This window comes from Lonchura striata, chromosome 3, assembly GCF_046129695.1.
Source record: "Lonchura striata isolate bLonStr1 chromosome 3, bLonStr1.mat, whole genome shotgun sequence".
Lineage (NCBI taxonomy): Eukaryota > Metazoa > Chordata > Aves > Passeriformes > Estrildidae > Lonchura > Lonchura striata.
This window is the reverse complement of record NC_134605.1, coordinates 44,879,388-44,901,907: the sequence shown is the minus strand read 5'-3', so window position 1 is coordinate 44,901,907 and position 22,520 is coordinate 44,879,388. Positions and strand designations below refer to the sequence as shown.

Genomic DNA, 22,520 nt, shown 5'->3' with positions numbered 1-22,520 from the left:
TTTTCCAAGCAAAAGCCATTACATAAATACATTGCTTCATAGCACATGCCCTGTCTGCAGGTAACAAGAACAATTACTTCTTCTTCTAGTCCTTGCCTCAAGCACTGTTACCTCATAGGAGGCAGATAATAGAATTATTTTGAAGCATCTGTTCAAGCCACAGCAGAGGAGACAAAAGTAATGGAACAACAAGACAAAATTACAGGACATTACTTAATTCAATCATCCTTAGAATGATTTTGCAAACCAGGCTCAAGATTGAAGAATGTCGGTCTGTCCTGATCAGGCAGTAACCAAGTTTTATTCTCAATTTGCACTTCACTGAAGTCCAAAAGCCCACAAGAGGTGATTTGCAAGAGATAAGGCTCTTCAGATTAAGGGAAAGCTTTTCACAGGACACAAATGTTTAGCTCTTTTCAGAACATCACGGTCTGAAAAACAAATGCAAACTCCAAGTATAATCTGTAAGGTTAAATTAGAAAGGACTGGCGTCCTAAAGAAGAACCCATGACCATTTTCTCACAAAAGCTAAAACATGAGTTCTCAGAGACAGTGAATAGAAGGAATTAGCAAATTAGTCAAACAGAATTTTAAAAGAAATCTCTCAGAGGTATTTCCACGAGGTTTAAAAAGGGAGGTAAGCATAAAAATGCCACCTTATGTTCCTGGGCCCACCATGCAGGCTTACCATTGTGAGAGCTACCTCCAGAGAGGATAGGACTGGGCCATTAATTTTGTGGCTTTCTGCCAGCCACTCACATCAAGAGTCTGATGCAGGTACCAAGCTCCATAGGATGCACTTGAGGGAGAGAAAAACTATCACCTTCACCATGGTCCAGGAGCAGTTTTTTAAGCTTTTCAATGGAAGACATTGAGAGGAGCAGTATCTCAATTCTAGTTAGGTGCCTAAATCTGGGATGGTGGAGGGCTCCCACTAGTAGCCAGTTTGGCCACAGCCCTTTCTCTTTCTCCTCACCCTGTCCTTCTGTGTTACCTTACATGCCTCACACTTGTGTTTCTGTTTTGCTCTCCCACAGAGTTCTGTGTGGAAACCAGACATTCAGCTCCAAGCTGGCAGTGCTGGAATATGCAGTGTGACACTGAGAAGCCAGCTATGCCACATTTCCCCCTAACCCAACCCCTGGTACTGTCTTCAGAAGAGACTGATGTGAACAGGAGGCTCCTCTAGAAAAACTCTGGAGCTGTTATTTTGTCAGGAAGAGGCAGCCTGTAGAACATATTTTTGAGACATGGCTGAGAAAATTTTCTTTCAGGGGGCACAAAGACCAAGAGACCATGACATTAATCAAAAAAGAAAACAAGCCTCCCCAAAGAAACAGCTGAAACCACAACTCATGCAATCATCTGGCCATAGTACAGCATAGCTGTGTTATGTCAAGGCAGCAGCAAGAAGCCACCTCCAGAACCCCTGGGGGGTGACAGCACATCAATCCCACCTCCAATGGGGACACTCTTTCCTCTTCAAAAGGCAGAGAACAGCAGCTACTGCAGGTTTCATCAGGAAGTGGTAATACTTGACTTGAGAAACAGAAATTAACAACAGCATCACCCTGAGCTCTGTGGCTGGGGCTTCAGCTGTGCTAAGGCCAAATGGATGCTCCATGACCAAGCTTGATGCCCTAGGGACAGCAGGCTGGACACTGGACAGGCACCCACCAGCACTGCCACTAGCACAAACACCCTGCTGCTCAGCAGAAGGCCTCACTATTACTGCTGCTTGCTCTTTGTGCAATTAGGCCTTGTCTTCAGCCAGGACTTCTGGCAGAAAAGTGGATATTCACTGAATATGCATGTTCAGAGAAGTGATACAGTGGTCCATCAATAACACAACACCTCCAGCACCTCTCGGATATCTGTAGGAGAGATAAACATGCCTGCAAGTATCATAAACCTCTTGTACAGTATCCACATCTTCTAATTAATTGTTTTGATACCAAGCACAAAGGTGACAGACAACTGTAGAGATCAAACTGATCTCTTGCTGTAGACATCAAACTGATTTAATCTGGAGTTACTCCTAACTGGTCTCTGTCAAACTCAGATAAGAATCAGATGCTTTATCTTTTAATTTCAATGGTTTATTTTGTTTCTTGGTTGATTTTTTTATAATTATTTTAATTTTCCCCAAGAAGCTAATGTGAACTTGAAATGTAAAGTGATTTTATTTTGAGGAGCACAAAGTAAATAGGTATTATTTTAAGGATAATGTTCTGAATTAGACAAATAGGATTTATAAACTGAAGTTATTTGAAAGAAAACACACTCCATTGGATGACATTTGCTAAAAACACTTGCATTTGTCATGTCTTGATACCTCCACAGCTTATTTATGACTCTGTTAATGCTGTCTGCTCTGGTGGCGAAGCTCCCATCTAAGTAGTAATATAAATCAGCAGGATGCCAAAAGTTAACCACACTGCAACATTTTAATGCTGCTGGGTAAGAGAGACTCACAAACACAAACCACTGAAAAATTGATAGTAGAACAGCATCCAGTCATGCCAAATGGCTCTGACCATCTTTCCCTTAGAGTTTCATCATGGCCAGAGGTTAAGTCACCAGTGGGGTTCTCTGCCTGCTGCAGAAAAGGAGGGCAGTGCCCTGGTGCAGGGCATTGAACTTCACAGCAGTCAGGATCAAACTAATGGACTCAGCTCCTTGTACCGCTGGGGGTGATGGCGAGTGTCTCATCTTTTGCATCATTGCAGAAATGCCTGTGAAACACATTTAGAAACCGGCCCACATTCTCCTGGACCTCAAGTGAAGCTATGGCACTGAAACTTTGTGGCCTCTGAAGAACGAAATCCTGATTCTGAGCCCAAGGGCATGTAGATCAAAAGAGACTTGTGTGAGGTCAATATGTTGGTATGTCAGAGTAAGTGAAATCTACTATGCTCGTCCTCTGCTGTTGTTGCACCAGGATTTTGATTCCATTTCAAAGACACAACAATAGTCAGTGTTACCTGTAACCTTTTCTGTATTTTCAAAGAAAAATCTACAAATTCTGGAAGACTAGTGGCAGATAATTTGGAGGCAATATAGAGACAAAACTCTGAATCAGTGAAGAAAAAAAAAAAAACTAAAACATGTTCAAATATGGTTGCAGATCAGTGCAGGGACTGCACTGCGATGATCCTTTCATTCACCCAACACATCAGGTGCATTCAAGTTTTCAGTAGAGATTTAGTTCTAGCTTCTGTGTTCTCTTTAGTCCTAAATCTTTATGAAATAAAAAATCAAGATCTAAATTATAAATAAATAAATAATCCTGCAAATATTCTTGTAAGTCTTTTCCTTTGCTTCTCAAAAAAGTCATTAGATAAGCCTATGCCATCAAAATAAACAAGCATTCTGAGGTATTTTTCTAAAATGTGAAGAAACCCCTCTATTACTCCTCCCAGCTGGAACACAGAGGGCAAATCTTTATAAAAGATGTGTTTTCTGCCTAAAGATACATAAAGCTAAGCCACATCTTGCAGAGATTTTAATTTAATCTTTCATGTAGCCAGGGATTTTAAGCCCTAGTGCTTTTAATTTATGTTACCTCATAAATTAATAATGTAGATATGATGGAGGATAGCTCAGCAGATTAAATGTGTCAATGTAAATGTGTAATGTATTAAATTATAAAATATAAAGCAGTTTGGAAGCAAAAAGTATGAAGCACTCTTAAATGATGCTTCAGGTGCACAAATCATTACATCTCTTATTTCTGGACTGGACAATGGCTGAAATGAAAAATAATTTAGTTACAGTAATGTTATTTTAAGCTAAGCACAAGAAGTAGGAGAGTGATGCTGGCATGCTCTTCCGTGGCCTTCCAGAGCTCTCTGTATCACATCCATGCACACGAGTCCTGCGCCACGACATCCTTGGTGGCAACCATGGGAGAAGTCTGCCCTTGAGCAGCCTGCACCTGGGCACAGCCCTGGCAGCATTTGATGGAGCTGCTCAGGGAGTATAGAGCAATTGGAAGTGAATGCATGGGTTCTGGCTTGCTATGAAGAGTGACTCTCCCCATTGTGTGCTCATGCTGAAAGTCTAAAGCTACTTCAATTAAAACAGCCAGTTCCTTACCAGCAATATGGTTCAGTCGTAAGTCCTTGATACTTACATACAGTGTGGTCTAATACTCAAAATCTGATAAAGAAACTGAATAAACCTGCTCTAACATTCAATGTGTCCCTACAGAATTTTGGTGGCAAATTTACTACTATTATACATGTTATAAAAAGGGAAAAAAACACCTGATTTTCTGTCATAAACTAGCTAAAAACCAATTTATATCCATGACAGATATGTTCTTCTTGTGAGACTACAAAACATAAAAATTCACGTATTTACAGCATAGCATACATGCTGGTATAATACAACATGAATTTAAAAACGGTAATAAATCATATAATCTGTGCAGTAGGGACTATACATCTATTCACTGTTGCTACCTTTTATGATCCCCCTTTTGTGCATTTTTCCTGGTGGTTGCTGTTTTTACATGCCCTCCAACTGTATAGGGAGGTATCCAAAGCACATGTGCTGGCTCCAGTGCCCTCAGGAAGGGCTGGTGTGAAAGCGGTGCCTGTGGCAGGGGGAGGACAGGCTGAGCAGCCCAGTTCTGCTGAGGTGGATGGGCAGGTGTCCTAGGGGAGCTTTACTGCCAAAAAACATTAGGTACCTGTGGATTTCAGCAGTCTGTGTAGGCAAGCTCTGAGAACCCCTTCCTTTTCTACTTTACTGCTAAGGTGACTTAGATATCATATTTCCACCTTTTCCCACTGTTGCCTTTTAATTTATCTTGTTCCAAATTCCTGCCAGAGAGCTAAGATAAGATGTAAAATATAGATGAAAGTGAAGGATAAAATAAGTAGAAAGTGATTATGCCAGTGTCTTTACAATTCTAGGTCAGAATTGTCTTTTAACTACCCAGAAGTCTGTGAAATATCTCCCTAACATGCCCAACCATGCCTGGAACTGCAAGTTTTCCTGAGGATGGTGATGCCTCATATGGAGCTACAAAGTCCCTGTGTATCTCTTCCTCTATATATATTTGCACACATATATAAAATGGAAAAAAAAAAAAAAAGGAATAATTAGGAAGGGAGGCTGGACTGTAATGCTCAGGTTTACTGACACATACGCATGAGACATATCAGCTGTAATGGTGCAAGCAGATGAACAGTAAATAATTTCACAGTAACTCTTGGTGCAGAACCACCAAAAGGCTTCAGTGGAGGTAGGGGACGTGCTGAGGCAGACACTACACAAACACTGGTAATGGGGAGCCCTCCCTCCTCCCTGAAGGACTGGCTCCTCCAGAAGAATAGGGAGTACAAGTAAATCAGAGGTCTGCAGTGATTTGCTCCAAACCACAAAACAAATCTGCAGCAAAGCTGGGAGCCACAGCTGCATCTCCAAAGGCACACATCTTCCCTTACACCCAGAAAAACCTCTCTAAGTTAACTCTATTAGTCTGCTTGTGTCAGACACACAAACATGCACTCTTATGAAGCCTGGGCAAACCTACTGCTAATGATATTCCCCTGCATCCTAAACAGGCTGCAGGGCTTGCACCTGCTCTTCAGTTGAGCCCTCATTTAATTAATGAAAGACATGAAACTACCAACTGTATCAATTTACTGCAGCAATGAGTACAAGTGCTCTGGGTTTTTAACCCCAGGGACTTGGCAAACCACAACCGCTCACCCCAGAATTAAGCAGTATTTAAAACATTATCTGAGAGCAGCTGGGAAGAAAAATACTTAAAACCAAAGAAACAAAAAGGTATTTGCTTTTAGGCTAGCATTTGTTGCTGGTTTTAGATTAAGCTGTAGCTTTCTGTAAACTCCGTACTCCTCTTATCTCTGTATATGCCATGAACAAATACAACCTGAAGACTGAAGCTCAGGAAACATGGCACTTATAAAATGCCTCTAGAACTTCTGGATCCTGCTCTAGCACCTGCAGTGAATGGTCATATGCATTATCTGCAGCCCCCGCATTATTTAAAAGATGAAGAAACTGTAATGATGGCTAAGCAGTAAAATTTCTTAGCCCTAATCATCTGAGGCAGAGCATTTCCTGAGTAACCTGGTTTCTTAGATTTTTCTCGTAGTAAGTTTCCACCTTGCTGCTGCGCAGCTGGAAGCTGAGAAATGTGTACTTCTTACTGTTTACTTTTCTGAGCTACTTCATTAAAAGTCTATGAGCCCCACTGTGTAACAGAAGGGGAAAAGGTTGTTCACATCCTTCCACGTATCAGGCAAGCTCTCTGACATGGGACATCTTGATGGCTGAGTCATCCCATCTGTCCCAGACACCTTTCAGGCCAAAAGGAGCAGAGCAGAGCTGAGGGAGAGTCAGTGAGAGGCCGTCCTTCAAGCAGCCAGAGCATCCTCAGCCTCTCACGCAGGACGGGCACTCAGGGCTTTCCGTGAGCGACTCAGGCTTTGCGGGTTTGGCTTGCTATGAAGACAAGGTGTGCTGAAGACAAAGTGCTGCCTTTGGTTATGACTGCGCTTCCTCCCGGAAATAAACATAACAGCTCAAGTTTAACTGGGATCAGAGCTTGGCCTTTGATGTCAAGGGCGTAGTGCCAGGAAAATACGGCAGTACTTTTTACTCAGCTATTCAAGGCTCTGCTCTAGTCCTGAGCTTGGAAAAGAAAAGCTTACTTAGCTTACTCAGAGACTGACCCAGAGGTCAGCCATGGGTAGGGGAAAGAGATATTAATTTAAAAAAATATGTTTGCAGAAAACTCTGGATAAATAATTTTAGAAAATGCAGACTTTTGTAACATGACTTGCATTTGTTGGAAATAAATCTGGATTTCTTACTGCTGAAGTGAAATTATATTAGGAATAATAATAGCACCTAACATAGGACACACAACGAACTCAGACCGTCCTTTAACAAAACTGGAGAAGAAAGCAAACACAAGTTTGATGTAACTGACTGACTTGAACAAAATGTCTGTGAAATGTAGAGCAGCAAGCAAGAGCCACGGGATTAAGAACAAAAACTCCCATACCTGTATCTTTGCTTTGGAGACTGCTTTTCAGCTGACTTAAAAACATGTCCAAGATAATACAAAGGAAAGAATAAAAAGTTCCAGTTTGTTGCAAACCACGTTAGAGTGAAGGGTGCATCGAATTTCTTAAAGGTCAGTTTTGCTAGCTGGGTTGAACCCGACCAAGAGGAGCAGACACCCAGGACCATGGCCACACCCCAGAAAATCTTCTTGAGTTGAGTCACGGAACATTTCCAGCAGCAGCGGTTCACCCTTCCACTGCCTTCCGCCCCAGCTTGCATCTGTGCTTCGGCTGGGGCTGGAGACTCCCGGGAGCGCTCATCCCCTAGGAGAAGAAAAACACATGGCTTACTAAGCAAATCCATCCTGCATTTTAGTTTTCAAATCTTAGGCTCGTTTGAAGTCACATGGAGCTTTATGAGCATAAGAACTGACCCGATCTTGCCACAAAATGTCCTTTGTTTTTAGATCATTGCAAAGCCTCTGGTTGAACTGAGGCATAATTAGAATGCAAATAACAATTATCACCTCTAGATTTAGAAGCCCTTGGGTAAAATGGAAGTGAAAATTACATGTTGCTTTGATGCACATAGAAAGACTTAACACACCACTTAAACTCGTGCCGTTAGGATGTGTAAATGAATGAAAAATGTGGTATTGAGTTTGATAAAGCAGCAAAGGGAATTAAGATAACAGCACTTGAAATTGTTATTGTCTCAGAAAATGCAGAAATGGCCAGTTTATGGAATATGGTGTTTCTTAAAAGAAAAGCAACATATTTAATCTTGAAGTTAAGCAAAATCACTGCAACATAAATAGCATGATTAATACTGAATTGGATCATCAGGCATTTCAGTGGTCCCTGGATAAACAGGTCTGCTATGGCTGTAGCCAGATAGCAAAAACTAGACCAAACCACATGCTGCGCTGAAGTCCATCTCTGACCAGGCAAGCCTAACTTTTTTTAGTCTGAGTCCTGCACAAAGACTGGACTGCAGCTTTGCCCCATTATAACTAAACCTAGCATGCTGCTGGAAATTTTTCACCTAAAAACCTTGCCCCTTCAACCCTCAAACATGAATTGTTATAGCCCTGCTATCCTACAGCTGTCAGTCGATAATGTATCCTGCTTGTGAATGAATGAGCAAGGAAAGTTAGCTGGTTGAGTTCTCAGAGGCATCAAAACGTGCTGGCAGACCTCAGCAGCAGGCCACAGCCTTCAGGGCTTTTCTTAAATTCACCCCATTGAACATCTGCTGAAGTTGACAGTCACCCACACACACTCAGCAGTGATTTGTCTAACAGCCTGGCTGCAGTTGGTCCATTCACCTAAGGCAGGAAGTAACACATTGCAGTTCACATTGAAATCCAGGAATCTACAACTTTAAAACTGTTCAGAATTTACTTTATGCATTGAAAGGTGAAAACATGTAAATAAATCCAGGACAATGAGAGACTGTATTATTTCCAAACATTTATAAATATTCAAAGCTGACTAAGAGACATCCACATAAAAAAAAAAAAATTAAAAAAACCCCTTCCTTATCCTGGTGTGAATTCATATGTGGAATGGAAAATCTCTTATTTCAAGCTAACCTAAAGTTGTACTTATATGACCTAACACATTATGAAAGAAAATGTTTCTTTCCATGGAAATAACTATTTAGTTATTTCCCTACAGAAAAGAAATGCATGATCTGAGCTAAAAGTACCATTAGGTTGCCTGGTAAAGCTGTATTTTATAATAAGAATGATTGTGGCCTCTGTTTGATGGCCTGATATCTAACAAGAATGTACAGGAGCAAAGATATAAACACCTAGCTTCTTTGTGTGTCTTCTAAAGATCTGATCTCTCCACCTATTTCATTTTCAATAGAAGGTTCTGTGGTCAGCCTCCCACATAACAAGAGATACACCAGCAAGCCAATGAATTGCCCAAAGTTAATGTGACCTTGTATTAAGCACATAATGGAAAGGTTACAAGCCACCTGTCAAAAGTTTGAATTGAAAAACAGACTGCCTGTGAACACTCAGCTCATTTAAAATAATTCTAAAGCATTTTCTTAGTAATAAATTGCTTGTAAATAATGCTTCTTACCTCACTTGCTGCACAGACCAGTATCAGTGTTCAGTTTATACCAAACAAGAGTACACTTATTTCTTTTAATTTCACCATGTAATGGGCAGTTGCCAGTGCCCTCTCTGCTGTCCACCCCACAAATCCTAGAATGATTACCAAATATTCCTTTTCCACTCAAGATTTTCTTCTGGGCAGTGTCACTGCAACACCAAGCACTTCACATACCCTAACAAACTCCAGCATCCTTCTTCCCTTGGACACTGGGTTTCTGCACACAGAAAAAAACAAATTCATGAAGTCAGCATGCCAAACAAGAGCGTAAGAGGAGTTTGCGCCTCTGTGTCAATGCAACTTCACTCAGAGTTTGTGTTTTTGGTTTTTTTTATGGAGAGCAAAAATGGTCCTCCTTCTTGAGACAGCCAGTGGGGTATCTGCCATTTGCATCTTTCTGCAGTTACTCCCTGGGGAAACAGGAAACCAGGATTTAAACCACTCCTGCTGAGGATATCTAACAGCAGGGAATGTGCCTAAAGCCACTGGGATATATGAGATTTTAAGATGAGTAGGTGCTCTGAGTCACAACACTGAAGCTGTTATTTTTTCCTAAAATGAGAATTAATCACAACTGTCTGATGCACCAGACACTCAGCATCTGGTAACACAGTGTTGATAGACAGCCCAGTACAGACACTGTGGTGAAGATCTTCCCCCCATGAAGGGCTGAAGTCACCTGCCCAGGTCCCCATTGCACTGTGCACGTACACAAGAGTCAGCAGTTCATCTGGACAGCTTGCATAAATATCACTGCCTTCTACTGAGTTCCATGGCAATTGCTCCCTAAAGCTGAATTTACTGGTTTTCTCTGCTATGTAGGCAAAATTACTTGTCCAGGTATATTTAATTTTGTGTTAAACACACCAACAGAAATGTTTGCTTTCAGCAACAGACAATGCTGCATGTTTAACTTCTAAAATGAAATTGCACCTCAAAGGTTAACTTTCTAGGGATGTTCATTCTTTTAATGCATTTACAAACTGGAGGGACTAAAAACTTATCCCAGACACAGTGGATTTCACAATGATGGGGTAAAAATCACTGTCTGATGATTAACAGTTACAAGCTGAGATTTGTAATATCTGTCAGTGTCTGTAGTATCTGTCAGTGAAACTTTATTGCGTCCTCATGATTGCTTGTGCTGCTGGAGAGTTAGATGTCAAATAGGCACAAGACCCTTCCAGTGGATGCACCACTGACCTGAAGGATACCTGTGATACAATCTTTCCCACATAAAAAGATTTTCTTTGGAGAGGGTGGACCCTACAGATTATATACATTCATGTGGTCTCATCCTCTCATTTACTGGAGGGAACTTGCCTGCCAGCTGGCAAACACAAAATCCAGAGCTGTAGTTTGCCTTGTCTCATCCCTGTGTCTCTGCTGGGGACATTTTCCTCACCCAAACCACAGGTGCACAGATGAGGTGACACTAAAGCCATGCATGGCTGAAAAGCTTCTCTCTCTCTCTAACACTGCACAAGAGTCAGCTGGCAACAGAATGCACATGAATTTAAAGATGGCAAAATGTCTTTTTAGAATCAATGAGGCAGGACATTGAAGAATTTTAGTTCTGCACTCTTTTAATGGGTTTCTTCCATTACTTCCTGCAGCAAACTGCTCTGTATGCTACTGTATTCCCTCAAAGAACAGATTAATATACTGAGGTAGAGGAAAAATGCCTATCTTGCTTTTACTAATTTTAGTTTTTAATTTTCCCTATTGCTCATGTATTTTCCTTTTTCATAAATCCCAAATGGAGGCATTCCTCCTCCCTCCCTTTCAGTCCAACCTCTGTCCCATGGCATTCAGAAACAAAGGAAAGAAATCATCTCCAAAGTTACTGCCAATCCCACTAACCTCAGAAAACAGCTGTCCTTCTGTTTCTTCTATTATGGCTAAGACCCCCCCTCAGGTGACTGTGGATACCTGTAGCAAGGGCCATCTGTACCCAAGCTATTTACTCCACAGACCCAGCTAAAAGCCATGAAGCAGAAGAGGCATGGTAAAGCACTACACCTTTAAACCATTAAAGGTAACAGCTTTAAATAGGCTGCCCAGGCCTTTTCTAAAGTCTATACAAGAGTCTTAAGACTTCTGTGCACAGCTAGACAGCTAAAGGGCTTACTGAAAGACCACACTGTACCTAAATGTGTGTATTAAAAATATGATAAAAAACAAGGGTGGCATTCATCTTCTTAGTTTGAGACATCTGCTGTGCCGACTTGTGTATCTGAGACAGTGATTTACACTTTCTGCATAGCTAGTAGACAGAAAAGAGACATTTCCACAGCACGATTTATCTCCTCCTAAAGTGGATGATTAAAATGAGCCAGATGAATCACTCCCTCTGAGTGCTTGTTTCTCTCCACCAGCTCTAAACAGTCTGGGGCGACAAGATGGAAGTAGGTGTCTCTGGGGTGGGTGTCTGAAGTTGGGTGAGATGAGTCCCACCTCTCCACCACTGCTGTCAGGAACAGAGGGTGAAGCCACCACAGACAGTGCTGGTGGACTCAGAGCTGTGCAGTGCCACATGAACATATTTAGCTGTCATCAAGGACCTGCTTTAGCTGCTGTCAGCTCGTCAGCAAATCAGGGAAGGAAGCATTACACAAGTGCTGGATGCCCTTTCCAACCCTTCAGAGTGAGAAAGTGACCCTTAATGACAAAGGTCCTATCTACTAGGGATCAAAACATGTGCCTAATGATAATGCACAACTCTTCCAGGTTCCCTAGGCTAGGAATGTGTTTCAAAGTAAGCATATTCTTAATATGCTTACTTTGAAACACAAAGGATTCTGGAAAAAAGTTCTGGAAGCCTTTAAATCAGGCTCGTGGAAAAAAGTTCTGATAAAAAGAACACCCTCACAGATCTCTCTGACAATTATACATCCAAAGGTATTTCCATTTTGCCAGCCTGTCAAATGTTTTGTAACTGCTTGAGCATTGCGTAGAACAAGTTTGTAGAGCTTGCAAAAATATATGCTGATCATAAAGAGGGGAGAAAGAGCTGAAAGAAGTCCTGTGAGACAGTGCCTGATCCTCAGCATGGTTAGAGCTCTAGAAATCTGTGACATGCAGAGGGATCAGGGCTAGATACTACCAAGGCATATTCTCACAGCCTTGAATGCTGTGTGACTTCTTCACCCAGTATTTACTACATGGAGAGATCAGTGGGAGACAATTAGTTCCAACATACCTGAGAACACACACAATGGCTTCTGATGGTGGTCTTCTGGATACCCAATATTATTTGCCTCAGTAGTAGACTCACAAACACCTCAAATTTTGTTTTTACCCTGTTCCTACTACACTAACCATGCATTATTTAGATGTTCAAGATTTTTGAACTAAGCTGTTAAAAACTAGCTGAGGCATCATCCTGTGAAGAGAAGATGAAATACCAAATTCATTAAGTGATTTACGTGTCTGATTACCACTGTAGCTGTCTAAACCTGAAATGCTGACATTTGTTCAGATCTGTTGCCCAGGCATTTTCTTCACAGTCAGTCAGGTTAAAGAGTGAGGTCTCAGGGACTCAGTTGCTGCCTGGCAGATCACCCGGTACCTAGTGCAGTTTTCTTGTGCCATTGTCAGTGATGGCCTCTCCTTCCATACATCATCCTGGTATCTGTTTTTGAGAATCTGTTAATATTTCATTTTGGAAGCCAGTAATCTCCATGTTTCAACCTTCCTGCAAAGTTGTAATGAGAGCATGCACAGACCAACTTCTGCATCAAGAGACATTCCCTCATTTTCCAAATTAGCTCTAGCTTTGCCAAAGCTGCTTGTAGCAGCTGTAACTTCCTCACAATCCCACTAGAACTCATCAGACGCCAAAGAATCTGTTCCTGGTCATGCCAAAGGACCATGACTCCTACACCCATGTACCTCTCTTATACCCAGACTCTGACAGGATTCAAAGAAACGTTTGAGAGCTCCATTTGAGAGTTCACATCTCTCATTTTAGGGCTCATCTCCAAGAAATATTTCCGTTCTGTATTTGAAGTAGTCACTGGAACAAGGCTAAGGTCTCACTTTTTCTCCTCTGGGCAAATTACCTCCTGAATTTTTGCTTTCCTAATGAGTAAGGATGTTTTCTATTCTGACCCAATCAGTTTTGCTTCTATCTGGGTTCCCTTGGCCTTGGAGGGCCTGTGGACACTCTTTTTGGCAGATGGATTTCCTGCTCCTAACAAAGGGTGGAAGGCAGCTCTATGCACTGAGCTACTGGAGAGGGGCACACACTCCACCTCCAGTTTTTGAAGGAAAGGTTTCAGCCACTTGCCTGCCAACTCAGCTCTGAAACAGAGTGGTAAGTGCTAAAGAGAGTGAGTAATAGTTAGGATGGACATCTCAGACAGCATAAAGGACAGCAGTATGTACTGGGCAAACCACATGATTCATCCTGCAGCCTCAGTGTTCTCTGACAGCGGTCAACAGGCACATCAGTAAAGGAGATGCAGCTACCCTTTCCAGGTTTTGAAGAGAATCTTGAAAAAAACCCACTCCAAACAGTCTTACAGAAAATAGGCAGACAGGGAAGGCGCTGGAATGGCTAAAAGGCTCAGTACAGGATAGGAAACCAATGAGGAATATACAACGGGGGAAGCGGCCAAAGCTCTGCCAAGGTTTGCGGTGGGAACTGCACTGTTCACCATTAACCACAGTTACCATTAACCATGGTGACTGAGCCACAAGGTGACAAAGTTTCCCAATGATGTGAAGCTAGGCAGGTCAGCAAGGGCAGTGGCCAGCTGCAGGGGATGAGAGACCATGTGGCTGGGTCACACATCGGCAGATGGAGAAGCTGCTGATAAAGAGGTGCAGTAAATAAACCCACACACCACACACCTGGTGACGGGCTCTGGCCACCAGGGATTATGAGCTCTTCACAGGATGCTCCATAGAAAAGGGCAACTCAGTGTTCAAGAGAAGTGAAAAAACAAAATAACTTCCATAAATTACTAGGAACAAAGCATAAAAAAATTTTTTCTACATCTGGGCAAGCTGCAGCTCTCAGCACACCCACACTGTGAGAGATCAATGGCTAGAAAATAGATATTCCTGTTCAATTCCACCAAGCTGGAGGCAGGACCCGATGGACTTTTGGTCATGCCCATATGGCAGCTGCGTGGGATTTTTGAGGAAGCTGCTTCTGGATTCCTACAGGAAAGCTGTGAGTCCCTGTGGGTGGCTGCTGTGTGGGACTGTAACACAGCACTGGAATGACTTTGGGTTTGCTCACAGTTCCCCAGTTTCTCAACCATGGTTGGGGCCGAAGATCTACAAGATCAGTACTCTATTTTTTATTGAATATCAGTTAATGTATCACAATGGAAAAATTACAAAACCCCATAAAACTTTATTAAATCAGTTTTTAAATTAGAATATTTGGTCAACACAGCATTGCACAAATGACTTTTCGGATGCCATTTGAGAAAAGTTTAGAGTGCTTTCTTTAAATACTTTGCTCTTACAGTATGAGATAAAAATAATTTTACTTAATTTGATCATGAAATAGAATTACTAAATTAAGAATAAATTAATACAGAAAATAGTTTTAAAGTCCACAATAGAATTATTTTAAAGGACAAACCCAGGGTATTAACCTATCAGGTCAGAAGGTTTGAATTTGCTTGAGGCTGCAGAATAAGGGATGCAAGTATATGAAAATAGGGAAAATTGCATGAACAAAAACTCAAACCAAGAAAAAAAAGCATTCTGAGTTCAGACCCTCTTCTGCTATTGAAATTCTTAGTATAAATTAACTAATTATAAAGTGTTATAATAATCTGTGGAGGCTATTTGAACTTGTCTGATCCTCTCATTTTAATTTCAGCAGGGTAAAAAACAGGACTTTTGGTTCATTGACAATCAAGGTGATTTTCATCTGTGGAAATCTGTCCCATATTACTGATATCACCAGATCATCCATATAGCTTGATTCATATCAATAGGCCTAAATTTCTTGGAGCAGGTACTCTCGTATCCTGAAGTATAATTCATAGATATAGTGGATTTTATCACTGATGGTTAATATACATTAATTTCTGTTTTATCCTGTGCTAAATATTATATCTAAACTTACTAAGAGCTGGAATTAAATAATCTTCACATATTTTTGAAGATATGCCAAATTCTCCTCCCTAGCATACATATGCCCTTCTGCCTCTGTCAAATGTGCCAGCAAGGCTTTCTGCAAAATATGTATTTTAATTCCTGTCAGTGATATATAAAGAGGACTGAAAAGTTACCAACTTCATACTGCTGCAATTTGGACTTTTATCCATTTAATTCATCTTCATAGGCAACTGCCTTGAAATTCCATTAAAAGTTCTGCATCTGAATGGGCCTGATTATTATATTCTACTTTGAATTTTATGAGGTGAGGAGTTCCCCTAAATACTGTCCTTCTTATTATTAATCAGAATTCACAACCAGAGTCCACAGTGAAAATGGAAGCTGCTGCGTGCTTTTACAGTAGCAGCACTGAGGAACTGGAAAGTAACCACATGCAAGGAGTAACCCTGATTATAAGTTATGTGCTTTTGATATCATTCTGTCTTCCATTCTTTAATAAAAATTGGATTGAATCTTACAGTGAGTTACCTGGAGAGGTCACTAGACATTTCATCACTTACTTTGAGGAGTTACAGAAGTAGAACTGCTATTAGAACAAAAATCAGATATGAGCAAACTGTATTCTGGGCAAATTTTTATCAGTCTGTTCAAATTTCAGACTGAACAAAGGGTTGAGAGATGATAAAAAACCAGTCTGGATTCTCTGCAGGAAGCTACTGTAATAATTATCCAGGCATTTGAGTGCTACATGTCTTTCTTGAGTAATAGTTTTCTCTCCAAGGAAATTTAATTACTTCTATACTAATATAAAAAGCACATTTATATCAGTGCATATGTACAGGGAGAGAAGTGAATTCATGCTAACTGTGGAGGCTCTGCTGACTGCACTTCATCAAAAATAAGACAATGTTCTTTCATTCTTAAGAAGATTTCAGAAACTGGCTTTCAAGTAAGCACAATTTTATGCAGAAGACTGCTGTAAACCACTGGTTTCTTCCATAGTGAATTCCAGCTCCACCTGATTTTTCTCCTAGAAGCTAACAGCTTAACCTCCTAGTGAACCTCAAACACAATGTTTTCTTAGGTCCTAAGTTCAGATCAAGATAATTGGAGCATCTGTTCTCTGTCTGCCAATAACTAGATACTAGTGGGGACTTGACATGGACTTGAGCATGCTCACAGTGGTTAGAGCAATGCACATATATCCACAGAAGTCCCCATGTGATTTACTCAATGATCTCTTGGAAAGCAGAAGAGATTCCTCCTCACCTCTCAGCAGCAAACTCTCAAAAGCTGAGTCTCCTTAAAAAAAAAATACAGGTTTGGCTAGGCCCATGTGGGCACTGAGGTACTCAGTGTAACTCCATGTGAAAATTCTAGTTTCTATTTTCTCTCTGATACTTGCCTCATCCTCTTTGCAGTGAGAAAGGCTTTTGCAACCCACCATTCCTCACTTGTTTCAGTCAGCTACAGAAGACAGACTCATGCCTTTTTCAGTCACAAATAAAATATTATCCTTACTGAGAGTTGTGCTAGGGAATTTGAGGTGATTGTGGAAAGGCATTTCAAGTTCTTACCTCCTCACTTCTGTACTTCTCATGACTGAATGACAAAGGTTACAGGGTTCACACTTGTTTGGGTTTTTCAATTGAGGAAGCTTGGGGTCAGAAATGGACAAAATGTATACATAAGACTTCCAGAAGGGCCAACATACAACTTTTGTATAACCAAAGGGTGCTTGATCTTGTGTCAAAATTCATGCCTTGACTAGGCTCACAAAATTTCTAGGCTGGGTACCCCTGTATTATCTCCAAATAGAGAAGATGCATGTGTTTGGAACCAGGCAGCTCACATAGGAAATGGGGTACCTGATTTCTTCAATAGATGGTGGGCAGCTGTGCCTAGAGGCAAGCCAGCTCTGCACTGCTGAAACACCTTGTTTCCTGTTGCCTTTGATCTTGTGCCGCAGTGGCTGTCAGCAAAGCTCAGTGAAGACTACAAAGTGAACCTACTCTTTCATTGGCCAAATTCCTGCTTCTGCAGGATGCTATCCAGGTCTGCAGTGGCATCTCACGGTTTATAATTAACAAAGAATAACCAGGCTGTGGACTAAAGGTTGGCAGTGGTGCTCCAGCCAAGTGGAGAGAGCTGCTTACTGCATAAGTGAATGTGCTGTACTGAGTATAATGTGCTAGGAAAGCAACAACATAAATAATCCTATATATGAGACTTGTTGCTGGGAAATTGCCGGGGAATAGATGTTGAGCTAACTTAGACTTTTATGTTGAACCAGGAGTCTTTTTGGAACTCTGGCTCTTACACTGAGCTACAAATCCTACTGTTTACGATTGTCGGCCATCAGGAAAGAAGGACAAGATTTCTTTTACAAGATTTATAAAATTAAAATACAGGAGACAGTGAATAATGAATTCTGGTAACTTCATATTTCTTTTTTACTGGTTCTTGTTCAACTTCTCATGGGAGAAGCCTATAATTAAATAGGTGGATTAGTAATCTGCTTATATTTTGAAAGCAAATGCCTAAATTGATTCAAGATGACTACAAAATCCACCTTACTTCATTTAGGGATAAGTGGGTAAAATGTAATGGTCCGTGATCTACAGAAGGACTGAGAAGATGAGCCAATGGATGCTGTAATTCTTAAGTTCCATCACTGTAAGAGAAACTACTGTTCGTCCATTGTGTGTACATACTGTCTCATTTCAGCCACTAAAATAAGGAAGATTAGATAAATCTTTAATAACTTCTCTTTCTGCTTTGTGGTGCATTAAAATTCCTGCTCTGGCATTAGTTTAGTAAAAACAAAAAGGACTTATTTTATTTTTGTATCATTTGAGGAGGGGACACACTGCAGAAATAATGAGTCACCTCCAAACCTTTAACTCATGAGTTTGTACAGGCGAGATAGTAGATGAAATAACCATGGGGACATGACCAAAGATAAGCTAGAGGGACTCCCCAGTGAGTAAGGTAGCAGACCTAAGAGCAGCTCATTTTGAGGCTGCTTAAAGCCTAAGAAAGCATGGTGCCATTTGGGAAGTGAGCCAGGTGTTATGCAACAAGAAACTCCTCACGCCTTTGGAACAAGATCTTGGCTATCTTCTCAAATACGCTGTTGTGCTAACTGAAAATACTGCAAGGAATAAAAAAATTGGACAAAAGCTGCCTTGGGCCAAAGCCAGAGTGTAATTGCTGTCCATGTGTACTTAACGCTCCGTACCCACAGAAGAAGGTACTGCTTTTCTGTCAGCTAAGTGACATTATTCTGCGGTAATGGGGCGCATGCTGGTAGGTCCAAAGGAGAAGCAGACACACAGCAAACCTAAACTCCCATTGATGTGAATTTGTCACCATCACCTTCACCAGTTCTAGTCAGGAGAAGGAGAAAACTGCTACCATAGCTAAGGAGCAAGAACCAGGTGGGTTAAGGTTCCCTGACTGCTCACACTCAACACTGTCCTCTGTGCAGAGAGGCAGCCTGAGCAAAAGCGCAGAAGCAAACACTTTCAAAGTTAAGTTCTCCATGCAGAAGCCAAAACAAATTCCTTGCCAAGGCTGCTTCAGTGGGGAAGCACACCCAAACCCACAGCGCTGGCTGAGCCACCAAAATACTGGCCCCTCTTGCTCACCAGCTGCTTCTGCTTTATAGGATGCATGAGCACTGCATAGGTCTATCATGTATGGCTTTCACAGGAAAAAGACCAGTGGCCACCAAATCTTGCTTTTACAATTGTGATGTCCTGGTTAAGTTGTTCACACAGCCTGCCCTAGTGCTCAGTTGTACAAGCATTGCCCAACTACCAAAATCTTTGGATGCCACCAGCACAATACTGCTAATAGTTACACAGTACTTATTCAGAAATATATTTATGAAGCATTTGAGCTTATTTCCCAAAAAGGAAGTTTTAGTCACTGATTTCAATAAACTTTCAATAAACTAAAGCTTCTCTGACTTGTTGCATCCATTCATGGACCTCTCATGGCCACAAAGATATGTGTGGGAAGTCTGGGGGTCTATTCCTATTTGTTGTAGGTCTTTTCTCGCCTGCTCTGTCAAAAGACGTGCTGCTTGTTTTTAGGCAAGTTACTTCATTCTGCAGTTTCTCAGCTGCTCCATCAACAAAATGAGGATAATAAGAATCTCTTCTCTTAAAGAAACTGACTGCTACTCATGGAAGTTTTTGCTGTGCTTGGGATCTTTGGTTTGTGCTTGCTAAAGAAGTGAAAAAGATTTATTATTAAAGTGATTACAGTGTTGATACTCTTGTGATGAATTCCCCGCAGGCATGCAAATATACTAAAGGCCAAATTTATTTCTCTTTCATAATTATACAAGTTCCCTGCAATTCCAACAATGCAGGCAGGGTTACTACAGCTGAACATGTGGTTCATCTGGTTCCACGGCAACTCAGTTTAGATGTTTATGTGCAGTAACTGATAGTAGAGAGGTGTCTTTTTTAAAAGAAATGTGGAATATCACCAGTCACTCATTGCCGACAGAACAGTGCAGAGGAAATGTGCTGTAGGGGAGGCTGCAATAGCATTTCCTTGGTGCTGGAAAGACTGGGAATAAGCAACTCCTAGTAGAGGCTAATTAAGTGGAGGATGTGTTTTCTGTGGTGTGGTGATTGTTCTGCAGTTCTTTGTCAAAGCTGATGTTGCCTGTTTCTGGAAGATCTTAAGATGCAGAGCAAGAATGAAGATATTTACCTTCCCGGGGAAGAGAAGTCAGTCCTCAAAGCACACTGTGCTTTCATGTACAAATAGGGTGAAACTAGTCATTTGGCTGGTCTGAGGGGAATGGCCACTGCAGTGTGGACAGAAATCGGTGAGAAAAACAACAGAAGGAAGAACAAGCACAAATCAGGCATCAAGCATATATTTCTCAAAATATGAAGGGTGTACCAGGCACAGAAAACACATGGTATGGTTACTGCCTGCCTGAGCAATCCATGTAGACACAGTTGTCTTTAGAAGTGCTGGTACAGCAGACTCCAAGCATACTGATGATTCAATCTCCAAAATAATTCGAAATGCCAGTCACGCTTCTGAACGCACAAAGTCCTTATCTTCCTTTTAAAGCTAAGAAGTCACTGCACCGGCAGGAAAATACAAGGAATGCTGGAGAGCTTTACAGCAATGCATATCAATGAAAGGCTCCTCTTGGCTAACCATCCTAGAATGAAACATATTCCTAGTGGTGTTGCCAAAGATCCTTGAAATGCTCTGATGGTGGTTGATAGGGGAGAAAATAATCATAACTATGAAGCAGATGAAAGGTTTTGCTCTCTTGCTCTTATTATTGTCTATGCCTTTGCAATGGACTTGGACTACCAGAGGAAGGTAAATCTTTGCCAGAGGTACGGCAGCCAGGCCAAGGGAAGTCAGCAGTCCACAGTGTGCCAATTAACTCACTTTATTTTTGCCCAAAACTACATATTTTTTTTTATATGGCTTTAACACCAGTTGGCAAAATTAGTCAATGTTAGTCTGAAAGGAAATGTTGTCAATTGGTTTGGAAAAGGAAGCTCTCAAACTGAGCCAGTCTATTTCATCAAAGAGAAGGAAAGAAACTCCAGGCCCTATCATACAACACCAAGGCAATTTAGATTTTTGCCACTGATGATAAAGGAAAAAGGAATCTGAAGTAAAGAAGGAAAAGTCCAACTAGGTCAATAAAGTCCCTGGTGGGCAGCAATAGGGTATCTGAGAGCTGCTATGCAGAACAGACATGGAAATGCTTGAAAAGGTTCAATTTTATCGCTCAGTGAAAGATTGCTCTGCTTCTGTTTCTATATAAGGTAGGTAATAAACTGTATTTGAACTGGTAAAAGAGGAATGAGATGACCCAAATTTCAAAGCTGGAACCTGGTAGGTTATTATTATTTATGATTCATAAAGCTTGTGCAGTGCACCAAAAGAAAGGGAGGTGAGCTCCTAGCCCAGAGGAGCCTCCAATGCAAATCTCATGCACTCTACTGTGCATGGGGTCAACTTCAAGGGCTTTTTAAAATTCTAATTATAGTGTAATGAAGATCAGGCCTGCTCTTTCCATCAGTAAACTGGGATTTCTTTTCCTATCTCTGCAGTAGGTGGATTTTGTGTTACGGGAATGCAACAGCTGAAATAAGAACTTTCAGGTGCTGCTTACTTCCCACTCTGCTTTTACTTCCTTTTCTCCTCTTGCACATTCTTGCATTTTCTCACTTTCTGCTCCTCAGAGCTTTTGCTACCATTTTTTTTCCCTTTAGTAATTTCTCAGTTTTTCTGTATTAGTTTTTTTTTTTTTTTTTATGGGCTTTCTCTGGAGTCTCACATTCACATTTTATGTCTTACCATTCAATCATTCCCCTTTTTTAGCTGTTCTTTCTGTTTGCCTTACTCTGGTCATCCCTTTTCTGCCTCTCCTCCTTACATTCCCCATGGCCAACCTTTTCCTTTCACCAACACCATTTTCTCAACCAATGACATATCCCAGTGGTATCCCCCCACACCAGCAGCTTTCCCTTTGCGTTTCCTTCAGGAACAGAGCTCTGTATCCATCCTTCAGACAGGCTTCTCTTCCTGACCTGCACCCTGCCTTCACATCACCCCTCCATCTCTAGAACATGGCTTACAGGTTTCTACCCAAGAAAACAGCTCCTCACCCTCAGATTTCTCCAGGAAACCCTTCTGAGCACATCAGTGTCCTTTTCAAGGTCCCCGGCCATGAGCCCTGATAAAGTCTTCAAAGGTCCCAGTGGTCCCTAAAGGTCTGCCAACCCCCATTGCTCTTTGGCTCTTATGCCCCTCCTGGCCATAAGACTTCAACTCCACGGCTACCATGCAGCTGGATTGGCAAACAGAGGTGAGGACAGATGGATGGAACATGGGGCTGCATCCCTCACATTGGGAAATCTGCCGAGCATCTTCCTCCCCTCCTGCCAAGGCTCCCGCACGGCAGATACTTGCCTACGGGTTTGGGGGTTGCTCCCGCGCCCCGAGGAGGTCCGGAGAGGTGCTCTGCCTCTGGAGTACGGGCGAGGAAGGACCCGGGGCTGAGCAGGGTGGTGGACAGGGGAAGGCGCCGGCGATGCCCGGCGGCGGGGGAGCCGCTCGTCCCGCGGGTTCCCACCGCCCGCGCACGAGTCGCGCAGTCCCCGCCGCCGGGCATCGCCCCAGCACCGCACTCGCTCATCCCGGAGCATCCCCGGTCGCGGTACCCGGTCTCCCCGGGATACCCTCGTCCCGCTC

General features: G+C 41.9%; 1 protein-coding gene across 4 annotated transcripts in view; it reads right to left on the bottom strand.

Moving 5' to 3' along the window:
- Positions 1-22,520, bottom strand: part of SLC35F3 (solute carrier family 35 member F3) — a 162,077-nt gene that overhangs the window by 38,495 nt on the left and 101,062 nt on the right. For 3 of the 4 annotated variants that reach the window (XM_077782116.1, XM_031504328.2, XM_021527109.3), the window contains one exon: positions 7,049-7,373. In XM_077782116.1, the coding sequence (XP_077638242.1) occupies positions 7,049-7,373 (325 nt within the window). Of the gene's footprint in view, positions 1-7,048; positions 7,374-22,238; positions 22,370-22,520 lie in introns of those variants that run through there. The other variant, XM_021527110.2, reaches the window with a different exon arrangement.